This window comes from Amblyomma mixtum, chromosome 7 (assembly GCF_055824585.1).
Source record: "Amblyomma mixtum isolate Tamu chromosome 7, ASM5582458v1, whole genome shotgun sequence".
Classification (NCBI taxonomy): Eukaryota; Metazoa; Arthropoda; class Arachnida; order Ixodida; family Ixodidae; genus Amblyomma; species Amblyomma mixtum.
The window spans coordinates 143,404,240-143,421,020 of record NC_143018.1 but is presented as its reverse complement, the minus strand read 5'-3'; the positions used below and the strand labels follow the sequence as shown (position 1 = coordinate 143,421,020).

At 49.0% G+C, this 16,781-nt stretch overlaps 1 protein-coding gene across 1 annotated transcript in view; it reads right to left on the bottom strand.

The window, feature by feature from the left end:
- Nucleotides 1–16,781, bottom strand: part of LOC149337759 (multidrug resistance protein mrp-7-like) — a 157,568-nt gene that overhangs the window by 32,824 nt on the left and 107,963 nt on the right. Inside the window, exons 19-21 of the mRNA XM_089553505.1 lie at nucleotides 12,057–12,267; nucleotides 9,868–10,178; nucleotides 7,422–7,748 (exon numbers count right to left, since the gene is read on the bottom strand). Coding sequence (XP_089409631.1) covers nucleotides 7,422–7,748; nucleotides 9,868–10,178; nucleotides 12,057–12,267 — 849 coding nt within the window. The remainder of the gene's footprint in view (nucleotides 1–7,421; nucleotides 7,749–9,867; nucleotides 10,179–12,056; nucleotides 12,268–16,781) is intronic.

The following is a 16,781-nucleotide window of genomic DNA, read 5'->3' as shown; positions in this document are numbered from 1 at the left end:
GTTAGGCGAAAGAACCAGGCCGCAGCCGCCGATCCAATCAGTGTTAAATACACTGTCATAATTAAGCTAACCTCACCTGGACAACTAGGGACACTCCCCGCACACTGGCTGCACGAAGCTGTTGCTAATGAGCTTCGGAAAATTCATTTTCACTCTGGCTTTCAAGTGCGGCCTCTTGAACGAAGCAATCAGTTTGCTGTCGACATATCGCATATGCATGCCAGAGACCATCTGATTGGACTGCAGTCTCTCCTTATTTCTGGAAAGGAGACACCTATCCAAGCTTATGAAACCATACGCCCCGGCCAGATCCGCGGGGTCATTTATCGTGCCAACGGGTTAACAAGCGAACAGCTCATGGCAAACCTCACGTGCTACTCGTGCAGGATAATAACCGCCAGGCCTATGGGCAAGAACGGAGCAGCTCTAATCACGTTTGAGGGCTCCAGACTTCCCCGAAAAATTCATCTGTACAGCATACTCCTTCCGGTGACACCTTATCACCCGAAGTCTATCATATGTGAGACCTGTCACAAAATCGGACACAGGGCAATTTCGTGTCCACTAGTCGACCAACGTCGATGCTCGTACTACGGTCGCCTTGCACATGGAAACCTCGAGGTTTGTCCGACGGAACCACTATGCCGCAATTGCCACGGACCCAAAGTGCCCTGCTCGGCGGCAGGCCACAAAAACCTTGAGGAATGGCGTTTTCCGTCGTATCCGAGTATCGCGACGAAAAGAACGCAAACAACAAGCCGAGATTCTACGTGGTAACCAAACGGTGTCGACGACGGCGCCCAAGAGCCCTGTCAGTACACAGCAATCAGCCTCGGAGTCAATTGTGCTTGTTAATCAGGACTTCCCTCCACTACAAAGTCAGCCGAAGCAGAAGACACGAGACAGCGAACATAAATCTAAACGGCAAGGCGCGCACAAGCCCTCCACACAATCTGAGAGCAATAGTGAAAGGAATGCCACCTCATCTCTAGCCGCAGTTTTTGAGCATACCGCGACGGCACCAAAGCAAGGGCGCATTCATCGGGTTTACGCTGAAACACTCCGTGATACGCAAGGCGGCGCGCAAACGAATCTTGCAAAAGATAGTTCGCGTACGCTACACTTAGATGAAAACCAGCTCACGCGCATTATCGAACTGGTCACTGCCGAGGTGATCAAGCGTATGCTCCCACTCTTGGGAATGTCACAGGTTTCTCCGAATCAAGAGCCCGAAATTGGGCACACATCAGCTTCACTTCCGCGTACTTTTCAGTTTAATAATGGCAGGAATTAGCGCGAAACAACATGACATTTTTGCTTCGGACTCTCCTATATGGTTCTTGCAATGGAACTGCCGGGCAATCCGTCGCAAACAAGCGGAACTTCAGAGGAGACTGTCCATATGCCAACGCCTCCTCTAGCTGTCCTGCTTCAGGAGACTGGCATTAATAAGCCCAATCTAATAGGGTACAAACCTTACTGCACCTCTTCCATAGAGCACCGGCGTCCCGGGCCAGGATCGCGATCTGCGCCTCCAATAGCCAATGGGCAGGCATGCGTTCTTGTTCTGTCGCGCACGGCCCACACTGAACTAGATACTTCCGCGTGGTGCACGCAGACGCAGGAGGTAGCGGGAGTACGCCTTAGCTTAGATGGCGACCAACAAGCCTTAGTTTTTTCAATCTATGCGCGATCATTCGGTACTACGACATATCGAGTCTTTTGTAGAACACTTCTTAAGGATATATCCCCAGGATCGCGTTGTAGTTGGGGGTGATTTTAACGTCATGCACAGCAGCTGGGGATATCATCACTCAGATGCTAGGGGAAGGAACCTTTGGCAGCAAATTGTCAGAGCGAAACTGAACATAGCCAACGACCTCACGCTACCTACTCGCCTTGGCCAGCACAAAGGTCAACAAGGCACTTCCCCAGACTTGACACTAGTGTCTCATCCCAGTGAGATCCTATGGTCGAGGGCTGATGATGTCATTGGCAGTGATCATTATCCCGTGGTGGTCTCATGGGCTCCTCGAGGGCGAAAGTCATTACAGCGGCAACAACGCCGTCGAATAGAGGAGCACGTCTCATGGGACGATTTTCGTAGAATGCTCGGTACGGTGAACGCTCCAACAGGGTTAGACGAGCTCATTAGTCAGATCAGCGATGCCAAGAAGAAAGCTACAACGAAGCTTTCAGTCAAGTTTGATGCCCCAAAGCCAGATTCCCACCTTTTGAATCTGTGGAATCGTAGGCTTCGGGCTCTCAAGGCGTATCGCCGATCCGGCCGGACACCCCATCGGAGGCGTGCTCTCACTCGCATCAGTCAAGAAGTTGAGAAGTATACTCTGCAGCTCGCTCTCCAAGACTGGCAGTTGCTGTGCCACTCACTCAATGGGGCAGCTAACTTATCGAAGGCCTGGCACATATTTCGAGCTATCCTTGGACGCAAGAAGCCAATTTCCCCTGCCCAATGCATGGCCTTGAAATTGAATGTCTCCCCGGCGAAGTTAGCTATGCAAGCAGGGAAGGTATTTTTTCCCCAACCTGAAAATGCAGATGTCTTGCCTGCGGACCCCGTATCAGGTACATCAAACGATTACGACGTTCCCTTCACATTAGACGAACTGGAGGCAGCTCTGTATGACTCCAATCACAATAGCGCCCCAGGGCCGGATGATATACGCTACTCAACACTTCTGAACCTTCCCAAGTCACATAAAGTTGCCCTCTTGAAAGAGATGAACAAGTACTGGGCCAACGTTGATCTTCCTCTTGCCTGAAAGAAGTCAGTGGTAATACCAATTCCAAAACCTGGCAAGCCAAGTCGAACATTACAAGACCTCAGGCCAATATCGCTGACGTCCAACCTTTGTAAGGTCATGGAACGTATGGCTCTAAGAAGACTTGAATGGTACTTAGACAAGTACAACGTCCTGTCTCCTATGCAAGTAGGTTTTCGTCGAGGGCTCTGTGCCCAAGACATTCTCAGAAGGCTTTATAACGACGTTCTCGCATACCCTAGCAGCGCACAGCTCCGAGTGGTTGTTGGGGTAGACGTCAAAAAGGCGTTTGATTCCGTGCCCCACTCGACCATACTTCGCCGGCTACAGGAAGTGGGGATAGGCGGCAACCTCTACCGCTTCGTGAAAGCCTTTCTTGCAGAAAGAACTTTCTCAGTAATGGTTGGAGATACTCAGGGTGAATGGCAACGTAACCAAACAGGTGTCCCCCAAGGCGCTGTCATATCACCGGCTCTTTTTAACATTGCTATGTCAGGTCTCCCGCCAATGCTGTCGTCGATACCCGGTCTTAATTTTGCCGTGTATGCGGACGATATATCGTTGTGGACTAATTCAGGGTCCCCTGCAGAGCAAGAACTAGACCTACAAACAGGCCTTAATGCCGTTCATGAATACATCAAGAAGTGTGGAATGGAAGCCTCTCCCGAACAAACCGAGTATGTGGTTGTCTTAAATGGTTCGCGGGTAGGAGCCGAGGCCGAACGCAAACTTATCTCTCTTCATTTAGGGCACTCAGTAATCTGCCGGAAACAAACAATCCGTATACTCGGCATGCTTATTGACGAGGATGGAGGAGCCAAAAGCTGGCTTCATAACACGATGCATTGCTGTCATCAGGCTTTACACCTTATGCGCCGCGTCTCTGCGCATGGATGGGGAATAAAGGAGGTGGGGCTCCGTCAGATTACCCTGGCACTCATAACATCAAAAATCATGTACGCATATTCGTACATGCGGCTTAACGCAACCCAACGCCTTCAGCTTGAGCGAATCAATCGCAAGGCGATGCGCCTGGTTACTGGTCTGCCGCAGTACTGCCCAGTAGTGAACCTACACGCATGCAGCAAAATCAATGTCCTACAGGATCTGGCAGAGCAGCAATCGCTAGCCCAGCGAGTTCGTCTCTCCACAACGGCGGCTGGCCGACAGATCCTGCGGGCATTAGGCTACAACGTTGACAACTTAGAACCACTTTCGTCCGCTGCCCCGCCATGGGAATTGATCGACTTAGTGGATGGTATGCCATTACCAAAGAATATGAGTTCGGCTAATCCTCAAAGGCGCAAAGCTGCCGCCAAACGGCACGAGAAGACATCATACAAGTTATCCCAGGAAGGAGCCATCCAACTATACACAGACGCCGCTCAGTTTCAACATTGCGCCGCTATAGCTTGTCACGATTCTGTGTCAGATACCTCTGTAGTTCAACGGCTTTCCGAGGAACACACCGTCACCAATCTCGAACTCATGGCCATGCGACTTGCCATTACTCGAATAGTAGAAAGACAAGATCCGGCTCCTTGCACCTTCCATGTTTACACAGATTCACAAGCAGCGTACACCGCCTGCCGCGCAGGGGGAGCTGACTATGCCGTTCTCAACACTATTCGAACCGAAGCCCGTCGCCTGCGAGAGGAGGGCTACACTGTCATTATCAAATGTATTCCTGCACACGAAGGAATCACTGGAAACGAAAAGGCACACCAGGCAGCGCGCGCAGCAGCTCTTTCCGCACCTTTGCCTGGATCCACATTCGTTTCCGCTTCTTGGCCCCCTGATGACGTTGCGCACCCGTCGTCGCCCCATATGGATAGGGCGGAGACATGGCATCGCGCACAACGCTATCGTCGCAGCATACTCCAGCACTTGGCCAACCCTGAGCAACTATATCGCCGTCCACATAGCGCATTAAGGAGAGTGGAGGCAGTGCTCCTTCGCCGAGCCCAGACTGGCCAGCTTCTATCACCAGCGAAGTTGCACCTCATAAACCCGCGCTCATACCCGACTCCTCAGTGCCCGACGTGCCCTGCCAGAGGCACGGCCGAACATCTCCTGTGGAGCTGCCCTACCTTTGACACAGTACGGGAAAGAGCACTCAAGTCCCTGGGCGGGCTTCGACCTGGAACCCTGCAGGAATGGGTCGATCCGCCATCGCACATCGGGCCATCAGCCGCACTCCGGCTCTGGCGAACTTTTCTTTCCTACTTCAAGGAAGATGAAGGGCCAGGCCATCACTTCGCGGAGCCGACCTCGGGACGACACTACCTCGAGGAAGAAGCGGACACCGGTCCCCAATCCGCACTCCGACCTTCACCCCACCCCCATCCTCACCCCCACCCTTAACCATTCCCCCACCCCAACCTCCATGAAGCACCTTAGTTCTTCCGCAAGGTATCGGCCTACTAAATGCAGAAATAAAGACGTTTAAAAAAATTACAAAAAGACGGACACTGACGCCATTGAAAAGAACAAAAAAAACACACATCTGCAAACTGCAAATACAGGAGAACTGGACACTCTAAAACTAACGCGCGTCATTGCAAAGAGTGCACGGCAGACGCAAAGGATTCGACCGAGGTCAGACTGGCGACTTCTTGCGGTAGAGCATTCCACTCTGCAATAGTTCGAGGGAAGAACGAGAAGCGATAGGCGCTAGTCTTAGCCTGTGGCATCGAAATTGTTTTGCTCTGGTTGCCTCTTGTTTCTCTTCTTTTATTGAAATTGATGTAGATGTCGGAATCCATTTTTGTTAGTTTGTTAACTATATTAAACATAGTTTGAAGGCGATGGAGTCTACGCCGAAATTGTAATGTTGGGAGGCCAGACCGTGTTCTGAGATCAGTGACCGAGGCTCTTCTGCTGTAAGTATTATAAATAAATCTAAGGGCTTTCTTTTGCACGCTTTCAATGTTACTGATGTCATTTTTTGTGTGGGGATCCCACACAACATCGGCATAATCAAGCAATGGTCTAATGAGTGTCGTGTAGGCAGCGAGTTTAGTCCTACTAGTGCAATGTTTCAGCCGGTGTTTAAGTAGCCATAGCCTCCTTAGCGACGCCGAAACGACGTATTGAACATGAGCGCTCCAGGTTAGCTTCGAGTCAATTACTACACACAGGTATTTAAATTTGTCAACCGGCTTAATTGCTACATTGTTGATTTTATATGTACAAATTAATGGTTTTTTCTTCCCATGTGTGTGCATTTTGAGGCATTTAAGTTCATGCGCCAAGACTGACACCAATTATTGATTGCAGTTAGGTAATCATGTATGTCAGTCTGATCGTGCAATGTTCGAATGTTATGATACACAATGCAATCATCTGCGAAGAACCGGCGTCGTACCGGGGAATCAAAGGTCAAATCATTCAGATAAATCAAAAAGAGAAGGGGTCCAAGTACTGAACCTTGCGGTACACCGGAAAGTACGGGAGCAGGTGGAGAAATTGAGTTTCCTATACGGACGTATTGTGTTCGGTTAGATAAATATAAGTCAAGCCAGCGGAGAATTTGTTCATTTTTTAGCACAAGTTGTAGCTTCAGTTTTAGTCTATTGTGACAAACACGATCGAACGCTTTCTGAAAATCAAGAAAAAGCACGTCTATTTGCCCGCCCCGGTCCAGCGCTGCCATGACCTCATTGGTAATGTGTAGAAGCTGTGTAACTGTGGATAGGCCACGCCGAAATCCATGTTGTTCTAAGGAATCCATGTTTTTTGATAAGGAATGGTAAAGCATATCCCAAATATCAGGAATTCGTGGACGTCCGAATCATCCACTAATGGCCACAAGTCTATGTGCTGGACGCCATCGCTTGCCCCGCTGCAGCGAGAAAGGGTCCATACCGATTGCTTCTGTTTTCTCCTCACAACGTCGCCTGTCGCATGCTGATAGCGTCGCTGCATAATCTCCACGAACAGGAGTCGTCCTCTTTTGCAAACGGTAAGGCTACTTGCAACGCGTCGTTTACGAGCAGTTTTCACGCTCGTGCGTGCATCGGCGCAGCATGCTACCGCAGCGGCCGCGGCGACTGCAGCGGGTGTCTGCTAAGGAGTACTACAAGATGGCCGCTCACCCACAATGCACCGCGCCGGTGCCGGCGCCTTTCGTGCATACACCCTATATAAAGAGAAGCTTCGCACTTTCCCGACACTAATGGTTTTCTAATAGAGACTAATAGTTTTCGGGCATTAAACTGAAAATGTCAGCTGGCGCTCTGAACTCAGTAGGCAAAATTGTGAGTGCTGACAACGTTCTCGGTAGGTGAGCAGAGTAGCACTTAACAGCGCTAAGACGAGACAAAGGTAACGAGAGAAACACTTGCACGGCACCTGAGCGCAAGTGCTTTTCTCATTACCTTTTTCTCTTCTTAGCGCTGTTTTATCCTTCCCGATCAACATTTTTTGTACCATATAATGGCTGTTACAATCGACGAAGGTACAGGAGCGAGCCAATAGCGGCCCTTTCCTTCTGCGACATGCTGTGAGAGTTCTGCCCCTGATTTCATTGTGCCAGCTGCAGCCTTTGCTACAGTACCAGCATCTGAGCGCATGAATAACAACCATTCCCCTTCCCCTCCCTGGTACGTAGTTAACAAAGCAGGCCACGTGGCTCACCGACGAGGCGGAGCTCATGGCGAGCCCGATGCGGCTGGGGTCCCACTTGTCCACGTAGACGACGTTGAGCAGCAGCGCGGCGAGCACCACCGCAAAGCCGCACGTGGAGGAGGTGACGCGCGTGAACTTGTAGGTGTCGCAGAAGGCCGAGTAGCCCCGGGTGTTGGCGTCCGCCAGGCGGCAGAAGCGGTCGCAGGCGCGCCGCACCACGCCGTACGCGCGCAGGCTGCTCAGGCACTCGAGCGTCTCGGTCACGTGAGCCAGCAGACGCGACAGCACGATGCTCTCGAAGAAGCGCGCCCGGTACGAGGCGCCCACGGCAAGCCTCTGCACGGAGGAGAGAGTGTGCGGGAGGTAACTTATTTTTTAACGATCTCGGTGCAATGAGTTTTGCGCTTAACTGCGTTTGGAAAGCAAAATAAAAAATCTTTCTACTCTGACTTAGCTCAAAGGGATTTCTCAAAGCAACATGCTATGTCCAGTAACGTAGCGCTCGACAGTTACAAAAGAAGAAAACATGCTGGCTGTTCTGATTACGCCAATAGTCTTTCAGGCCACGTAGATCTTTTGCGCTGCTTGGCAATTTAGGAGCTTTTAGGAGGAACCTCTAGGCTGAAGCCGATTGTGTGGGCTTTCATATGTTTGATTTTGAATGGTATGTGGTGCTGTACCATATTGCATGCTTTGTATCCCTTCTATTTTCGTCCCGTGAAAGTTGCATCCTGATTTGTGCAACGGATTCGTTCAGGCCCCATCAAATATGTTTAGTATCCTGCCACATGTTTACTTAAGGTTAGGCACGTCACGTTGCTTGCCTAGAGTTCCTGCGCAAAACAGGCCTGGATTCCTGGGTCTTGACCAAGCACTTATCCGCCTGCTTCATGCGCGCATCGACTTGTGCTTTGCGTCTACCGTCTGCCGTAATAGCGATGTCTTTCTCTGCCGCGTCATTACATAACCGTTAAGAAAGTGCGCAGAAAGCGGCTGTACGCGATTTTGCTATCTTTTTTTCCAAAATGCAGTGTTTATTATGTCTAAGATCACTTGCTGCTGGGCTAGTTGGTTTTGGTTCATATTTGAATAGGTTTTAGGCGCAAGAAACAGACAGACACATAGGTAGGTAACAGGACGAAGCGCCTATGTCTCCATTTTAAAGCGCCACTCCATTATTTTATATCCTCAGGGGCCACGACTAATATATAACAAAAAAAAAGAACCTCATAAGCCGGATTCAGAATTTTGTAAGCTGGAAGTATCGCTATCAATTAAATTAATAATAAAAAGCCTTACAGTAGTGTCGTAACAAAAAAAAGGTGCCAAAACTCAAGATACAATAAAAAACTACAGAAAATGTTTACAAGATTGTAATCAGTGCGCAAGCGCGGATTTTGTGCTACGTAGAAGACGGCGAAAAGCAGACAGTGCCGCGAGGCGGTGTGCTCGCGCTAGGCGGACAACGCGAACAGACAACAGAAGATTTTGCTCGGGGTATGCACCCATCGGATTAGTGCTTACGCACTGAAAAGCTCCCTTTGAGCAGTGTATCTTACACGCAGATCAAGGGAGAGACAATCGAAAAACTAGATATTGGTGCAGGTGACAGAACGTACTACGCAACTCGGTCAAGTCAGCGTAATGGTACGAAAACATTTAGAGCAAAGAAATATGTATGCAGTAGACGTATGACGAGGGTTGGCTCATTGGTTGGCCTCATGATTACCGAGAGTTGGAAAAAGCATCATTATTTTCTACGACCAGAAACCGCTGCTTCGACATAAGCGTAAAGTGAGACATATTCACACAAAAAGCGTACTGGCGCTATAAGACGGAGACAACATACACAAGACAGGACTGGCGCCAACTTCCAACTCAGTTTATTCGTGAAAAAACTCTTAATAACCACACGAGCAGGCAAAAAGATAAAAGCAAAACAGAAAACGAAACAGATACAAGGGATGATTTAACAAAGGCATACGTGCCAGAAGGACCAAAGCAATGATTATACCGCTGACAAAGACCCACTAAGAAAACGAATCTCTTCATCTGACAGCGACACAGATGGCTTGATTATGCAACATCAAGCAGACGGGGCATATCAGCATAAGCAAGCCATCCGTGTCGCTGTCAGATGAAGAGATTAGTTTTCTTACTGGGTCTTTGTCAGCGGTATAATCATTGCTTTGGTCCTTTTGGCACGTGTGCCTTTGTTAAATCACCCATTGTACCTGTTGCTTTTTCTGTTTTGCTTTTATCTTTTTGCCTGCTCATGTGGTTATTATGTGTATTTTCACGAATAAACTTAGTTGGAAGTTGGCGCCAGTCCTGTGTTGTGAGCGTTGTCTCCTTCTTTTAGCGTCAGTACGCTTTTTGCGTAAACATGTCATGCTACACCCAACTAGCTCAAATCAAAGTATTGCGGGTAGAGTAACCCCGCTCGTGTGTTCACCAGGCCGAAGAAGACGAGGACCGCGGCGACACCCCCGACAGCGAGAACGCGCGGCGACTGCGTGGCGATGATGGCGATCTTGGCGGCGGTGAAGAGCACGCTCTGCACGCTCTGCTTGCCGCTGAGGAAGGTCCGCGAGTCGATGAAGTCCATGTCGGCCGAGAAGCGGTTCAGGATGCGGCCCCGGGGCGATGCGTTGAACAGGGACATCGGGCTGCCCAGCACGTGGCCCAGCATCTCGCTGTGGAGCCGCTGCGACAGGCGGCGGCTGCTCACCGCCAGCAGCAGACCCCCCGCGATTCGGCACAAGACTGCGACAAGAAGGAGAGAAAAAGAAAGAGGAAATGTTGCGACGAGTAACAGGTACTCTCCATGTTGCGGTGCTTCCAAGCCTACGTGCGTCTGGCTGATGAGCGGCTTTAAAAGGGGTTCGGGTCGCACCTCCGGCACACAGTTTTTTTTTTGTGCTGCTGTGAGAGCACGGCTTCCCGACTGCTACTCTCTACCGCTTGGACTCGCGTCCTCTAAGAGAGTCCAAGGTTCTGGGGCCTTGGACACAACCTTCCTCACAAAGGAAAGCGGTGGAAGCGCTCCTAAAATTCTTAATGGACTCGGGGTTATATTCTCGTCTCTAATCTTTAAGTTTTTAGTGCGCGCCCTCTGTCCCCTTGACATAGTGGTCAATGTACTTTTGAAAAACTCATTTCATTGCCGGTCTTTTTCCTTTTTTTCCCTTTGTCCCCCCCCCCCCCCCTCCGAGAGTAGGGTAGCCTACTGGGCATCGCCTGGTTAACCTACCTGCCTTTCCGTCGTTTTCTCTCTCTCTCTCTCTGTGCTGCTTTGTAATCAGTTACCTTCAAACAATTACTCTATTAATCTGCCATTGATGAACACTACAAACTGAAAAGAATTCTCTATGCTTCTTTGGTTTCGGTGAATGTTGGCGTCCTTCATTATATGTCAAACGAGCCCCTCATCTCCCCTCCCTCCTCCCTTGTCCCCTTGAACCCCCCTTCCATTGTCTGCTCAATGGCTAAAGCGTACCTCGCTTCTGGCAGTGTTGGTGCCATAGGTTGCATACGAGGGTTTCTCGCACAGCTTCTGCCTGTACCCTTCGATCACGTTTCACGTCGCACTCTCGGTACTACAGCACGTGGTGCATCCGCCGCTGTAAACGGCTGTGGTGCTCGTGAACACTCTCAGCAGATTTGACAGCCGTTGCCGTAGCTCAGTAGGTAGAGCAGTGGACGCCAAATTCGCACATCGTGGGTTGGGATCCCATGTGATGCATGCCGCGGTCTTTTGTCTACTCTCCAATTATCAAGGACAGGGACAGGGACTAGTTACTTTTATGCATATCTGCCTGCTGCACCCTGCTTAAATGTGACAAAGCAGTCTTTAATAAACAGCTGCTAGTTTGCCTCCTAGTACGTCCTTATCAAGGTCGTGTCACTTCTAAGCAGCGCTTAGCAAGCAGACGCGTTGGTTAACGTACGGCCTGGTGAAAGTGTTTCCTTCATACCTGCGAGCTTTCTAGGGATGAAGGAAATGCGGTTAAGTACTGCGCCGGATTACTGCCGAATGTTCAGTAGAACTTCTGTGCCAGTAACAGATGTCGGATATGTGGAGAAGTCATCACTCGGTCCACAAGTAAGATAGCAGGAGCATTCATGCCTGCCTGGTTTATTAAATTGCTAATCTTCACACCTATAGACTGCTTGAATGGCCACAATTATATGAGGCTGACTATGTGCCTTCAAAGACAGATAAAAATTTGATTGCTTTTCTCAGGTGTACCTGAGCGGTACACATACGGCATCGCCGCGGCGGTGGCTCAGTGGTTATGCTTCTTAGCTGCTGACCCGAAAGAAGCGGGTTCGATCCCGGCTGTGGCGGTCGAATTTCGATGGAACCAAAATTCAAGAGGCCCGTGTACTGTGCGATGTCAGTGCACGTTAAAGAACCCCAGGTGATCGAAATTTCCAGAGCCCTTCACTACGGTGTCTCTCATAGCCTGAGTTGCTTTGGGACGTTAAACCCCATAAACCAAACCAAACCAAACTTACGGCATCATCAAGGGGGTGGGGGGTCTGGTTATGTAACCCTTACCACTGCCCTCCTGGACTACTGATGTCAGCTAGGCTGCCCACACCGCCTGGAGTTCCTCCACCAGCAAAGAGCGTACGCACCGTCGAATGCGCAGAATCCGACCAGCACTTTGATCCAGGAGTCTCGATGTGCGTCCACACTCGCCTCTCCATCTGAGGACACGTCCGTCCACAGCTTGATCCACAGCTGCTGCAGCGTCAGCGCCGTCGCACTGAGAACGAACGCGCCCAAGGCAACCATGGCCGGCCAGCCGGAAAGCCTCACCAGGGCGGAGAGAATGCTGAAACCAGACTGCGAACACGTACCGCTATAAACGCTCTGAGTGACACCTTTAAATGCATTCTATGACTGAAACCCGGATGAATTAGTGTGCTTGTGGGTACTGTAACCTAGTGTCACAGCGCATGTTCTTGTTGCGCACTTTTTCCTACGAGCAATCACAAATGTACACTATCAAAAGTTAGAATACCAGAAGCTCATCAACACTCACAAAGCTGTTCATCGCATGAACGGATTTTGACCGTATATTGCACTCCAGATTAACACATTGCCGAACAACCGAACAATCAAAAGCCTTGTCTAGCAGAAGCGGTTGCTTGACCTAATGGTATATTTGCAGAATTTCCTGAGCCCTCTCTGGAGCTTTTTTTTTTTATGGTGTTGCTCCTACGTTGTTAGGGTGCATTGCATTGAGGGCTGGCGAAGTCTGTAGAAACAAGACACGTTGAGCTAAGGTCACCACCCGCAGGCAGTACGTCCACAAATGGCGGCGCCAAGTTCAGGCATCGGGAAGTTCAGGCACTGGAGGCTAGGGCGATATTCTGCCTCAACAGTAGTTGGTGCAAAGCTCTGTAAGTGCTCACACAATCTGCTTGAAGTAAAAATTCTGAAGGAACTTATATGCTGCTCACAAGTACCTCATATAAATATTTCATATAACGAGTGTTTTCTTAGTTACATGGTCCCAAATTAAATAAAAAACAGGGTTTTTTAGATAGACTGAAGCGCTTTTGGAAGGTATTAATACCAGTGTTGGCGGCCCTGAAAAACATGCGTATCATGTTACCTATAAAAATGAATTACTAAATTATAATAGTTAACTTTATATCAATGACTGATACGTGCCTGATTGCAATTAGAGATTCGTAACTGGCCGCTAGTGAGAGCCGTATCAGTGTTTAGTGTTTTGAATAAAGAATTACCCTCGCCCCTGTGACTCGAGTAATTTGGGCCATTTCTTGTGCCGTTCGAAAACCGCGAGCTTGCGGGAGCATGTAGGCTGGCGTCAATCAAATCGCGCCACTCCTTGACGCACGTACTACGTGACATTCTCTGCCCCGCCCGGGTTACGACAGCGAAATGGCGAGGAGCGGGGAACGCATCAGCGCGGTCGGCACTGAGACTGTTACGTGGTACATGCGTCACAGGGTGTCGCGATTTGATTGACGTAGCTTTGCGTCCTTCCACAAGCGTGTGGTCTTTGAATGGCGTGGCAAGCGGCTCAGATTAGTGGAGCCACAACTGCGAGGGTAGTTCTGTTCTCAAGACTGTAAAAACTGATATGGCTGTTACTAGCTGCCGGCTACAAACAACTAAGCGTAGAAAGTTCGGCTAGTTGGTTGGTAGTACTATTGTGAGACATTCCAGCGGCTAAAAGACAAGCGGCTCGTCTACCTTCGTGCCTGTCTTTTTAGCCGCTGGAATGTCTCACAATAGTACTACCAACCAACTAGCCCAACTTTCTACGCTTATTGACATACTTTCGAGTATAATGGGCCCTGTGATCCCTAGTTTTTTGTGTGTGAATCCTTACCGGCGTTCGTCCTGTCTCGTCTACCTTCGTCCCTGTCTTTTTAGCCGCTGGAATATCTCACAATAGTACAAACAACTAATTTGCAGTCAGGTGCCGATCGGTAATTTACAAAGTTAACTATTAGAATATAGCATTCACTTTAATAGTTAACATATTTTGACTGCATTTTGACGTCCACCAAGACTGGTGTTAGTATTCCGCCAAAAGCTTTTTTTCCCTCAGAAACCCCATGTAAAAAAAGTTGGACCTCGTAAAATATAAAAAGAAAACATCCGGTATTGCGAGCGTCGCATGAAACTCGAAGACCATTACAGTGGGAAGGGAAGATGAGAAGAGCTTAGTTTGCAGGCAAGAAGAGATTTGGAGGTTCGCAGCGTTGGCTGGTCGCCCATATCAGAGAGTGGAACTATTGAACTCACCCTATTGCTCGTCAGCGCCTGCTGTTGTGTTCAACACATGATGCGCTGCGTTCACACCTGCTACCTCGATTAAATCTGGACGATCGGTTCGTCGCTACCTTTTCGGAAGCATGATAGGGTGAGCTTACAATATTTAGAGCTCGCGATAGCATGCTGCCAGAGAGGAAATGTCTAGTATTTATTGGTCAAAAGGTTTCATTTATTTAACTGGCACTTTTGCCCGACGAACATGTACCGACTAGCTAAAGAAAGTACCCTTTAGCTGGTGCTGTCGTCATTGAAGCATCCTGTGACCTGTGTTGTTCATGTAACTGCGTTTGGACTCCAATAGTGTGGGATGAGAGGCTAGTTGGTACGATATGATCACAAAACATAAAACTGAGCAGGGGACACCACGCAGGAGAGAGGCAAACAGGATGAGCTCTCAGTACTGATTGCCTCTCTCCTGTGTTGTGTCCCCTGCTCAGTTCTATGTTTTACAACAGGACGTCGTTTTTATTCCTCGCAGAACCACGGAATAGATCAAAAGGATCGTGCCCCGCATTGTCTTGCCTTCTGTCTTCTCTTTACACCTGTTTTCAAAGACGCGCTCAAGCTCCGGTGCCGTCTGAAACAAATAACGATCTAGCCTACATTTAAATTTTAGAGACATGAGAATTTAATTTAGGGTTCTGAGCAGCTCTGCGTGCTGTGGTGAGTTATTCCATGCAGCTCAGGGCTGAAAAGATGAAGTTCTAAAGCGCGCAGTGGTGATATGTGCTGAATTAAGTACGAGGTCTGTTAGAAAAGTAGCCGACCTTTGGCCGAAGAAAAAAAACTGGCATAACTGGAGCGTTAGAAACCTAATAACCTTCAAAGTAGTCTCCTTGGGGCTCCATATGCATCTCCCAGCGGTGCTGCCATTGTAAGAATTCCGAAAAGACCCTTTTCGGAATGGAATTTAGCTCTGCTGTCGTTGCAGCCATAATGCCCTTTCTTTTCTGAAATAGCGCTCCTTTCAATGACCTCTTGATTTTAGGAAACAGCCAGAAGTCGTAGGGGGACATATCAGGAGAGTAAGGAGCCTGTTGAACTACAGGAGTCTGGTTTTTCGCCAGAAAAGTCTGAATCAAATGCGAGGAATGTGCAGGAGCAATGACGCTAGGGATGCGCCAATTTCTTGTTGACCTCAATTCCGGTCTCTTGCGCCGCACAGCACCACGTAGGCGATGGAGGACATCCCTGTAGTACTGTTTAGTCATTCTTTGACCCTGTGCGGTGCGTACTCGTGGTGTGCCACACAGAGGGAGTCAAAAAAGCAGTCAGCACAACTTTGGCATTGCTGCGAACTTGTCGGGCCTTCTTTGGTCTTGGTGACGTGGAATGCGTCCTCTGTGACGACTGGGATTTGGTTTCCGGGTCGTACCCGTACACCCAAGACTCGTCACTAGTGATTACGGCGTCGGTGAAGTCAGGGTAACTGTTTGTGGAATCCAGCATCTCCTGTGAGACTTCAACACGAAGCTGCTTTTTCTCCACCGTCAGCAGCTTCGGCACGAATTTCGCCGCAACTCTCTCCATGGCCAAATCTTCGGTGATAATGGAATGTGCAGAAACATTGCTGATGTCCACCTCTTCCGCAATTTCTCGGATAGTCACACAACAGTCCCGCATCACCTCAGCGTTCAGTTCGGCAATAACCTGGTCATTTCAGCATGTTGGTGGCCGACCGGAGCGTGGCTCTCTCTCCACGGATGTGCGGCCGTCTTTAAACCAGTTGCACCACTGATTAATCTGTGTGCTGCTCAGAGCATCACCAAAAGCCGTCTGAACATTTCGAATAATTTCCACTTGGCTATCGCCAAGTTTCTGGCAAAATTTGAGGTAGTAGCGCTGCTCCTCTCGCTCCGCCATTTTCCTTGCAACAATAAACCGACGAGAGCAATGCGGACTCCCTCACTCAAACGCTGCTTCCCAGCGACTGACGCTATCGGGAGGCGGGAAAAAATTCGTGCATGCGCACGAGGGTTCAAGGTCGGCTGCTGTAAGCGCGCTTGTTTCATATCCATCAGGTGTTCGCAAAAAAAAATGAAGTCGGATACTTTTCTAACAGACCTCGTATGCGCATCCTAAGTGAGCGCATCAGATGAGTGGGGCCGCTTTGGCTGCTGGGACAAGGGAATTAGCGTTAACTTCTTGAGACGCGAGGTACAAAATTGTACACAGAGTGATTTAGTGTTTTCTTTTTTTATAAAGTGCGCTAAAGGCTGTTTTGCTTCACGTGAATATAGTATTGTTCAGGTCTCAAATACCGTACTTTTTGTGCGAACTATTGAACTTAGCTAAACTGAGGCGCTTCTTCATTTACGGGATTGTGATTGTGTTAAAATTCTTTTGAGTGCAATAAAACGTCTGCCACTATTTAACGGAGACAATATTTATATGAGTAATATCGCTTTTTTCTCTAAATTCTTAGTTTGTGCAGCATCTCCGAAACAAAATCATTCCATATGCGCTGGCGAGCTAATGTAACATTTAGTAGAGCAAAACGGCAAGCTGGGCCATTTGGTGGATGCACATCTTGGAAATGGGGT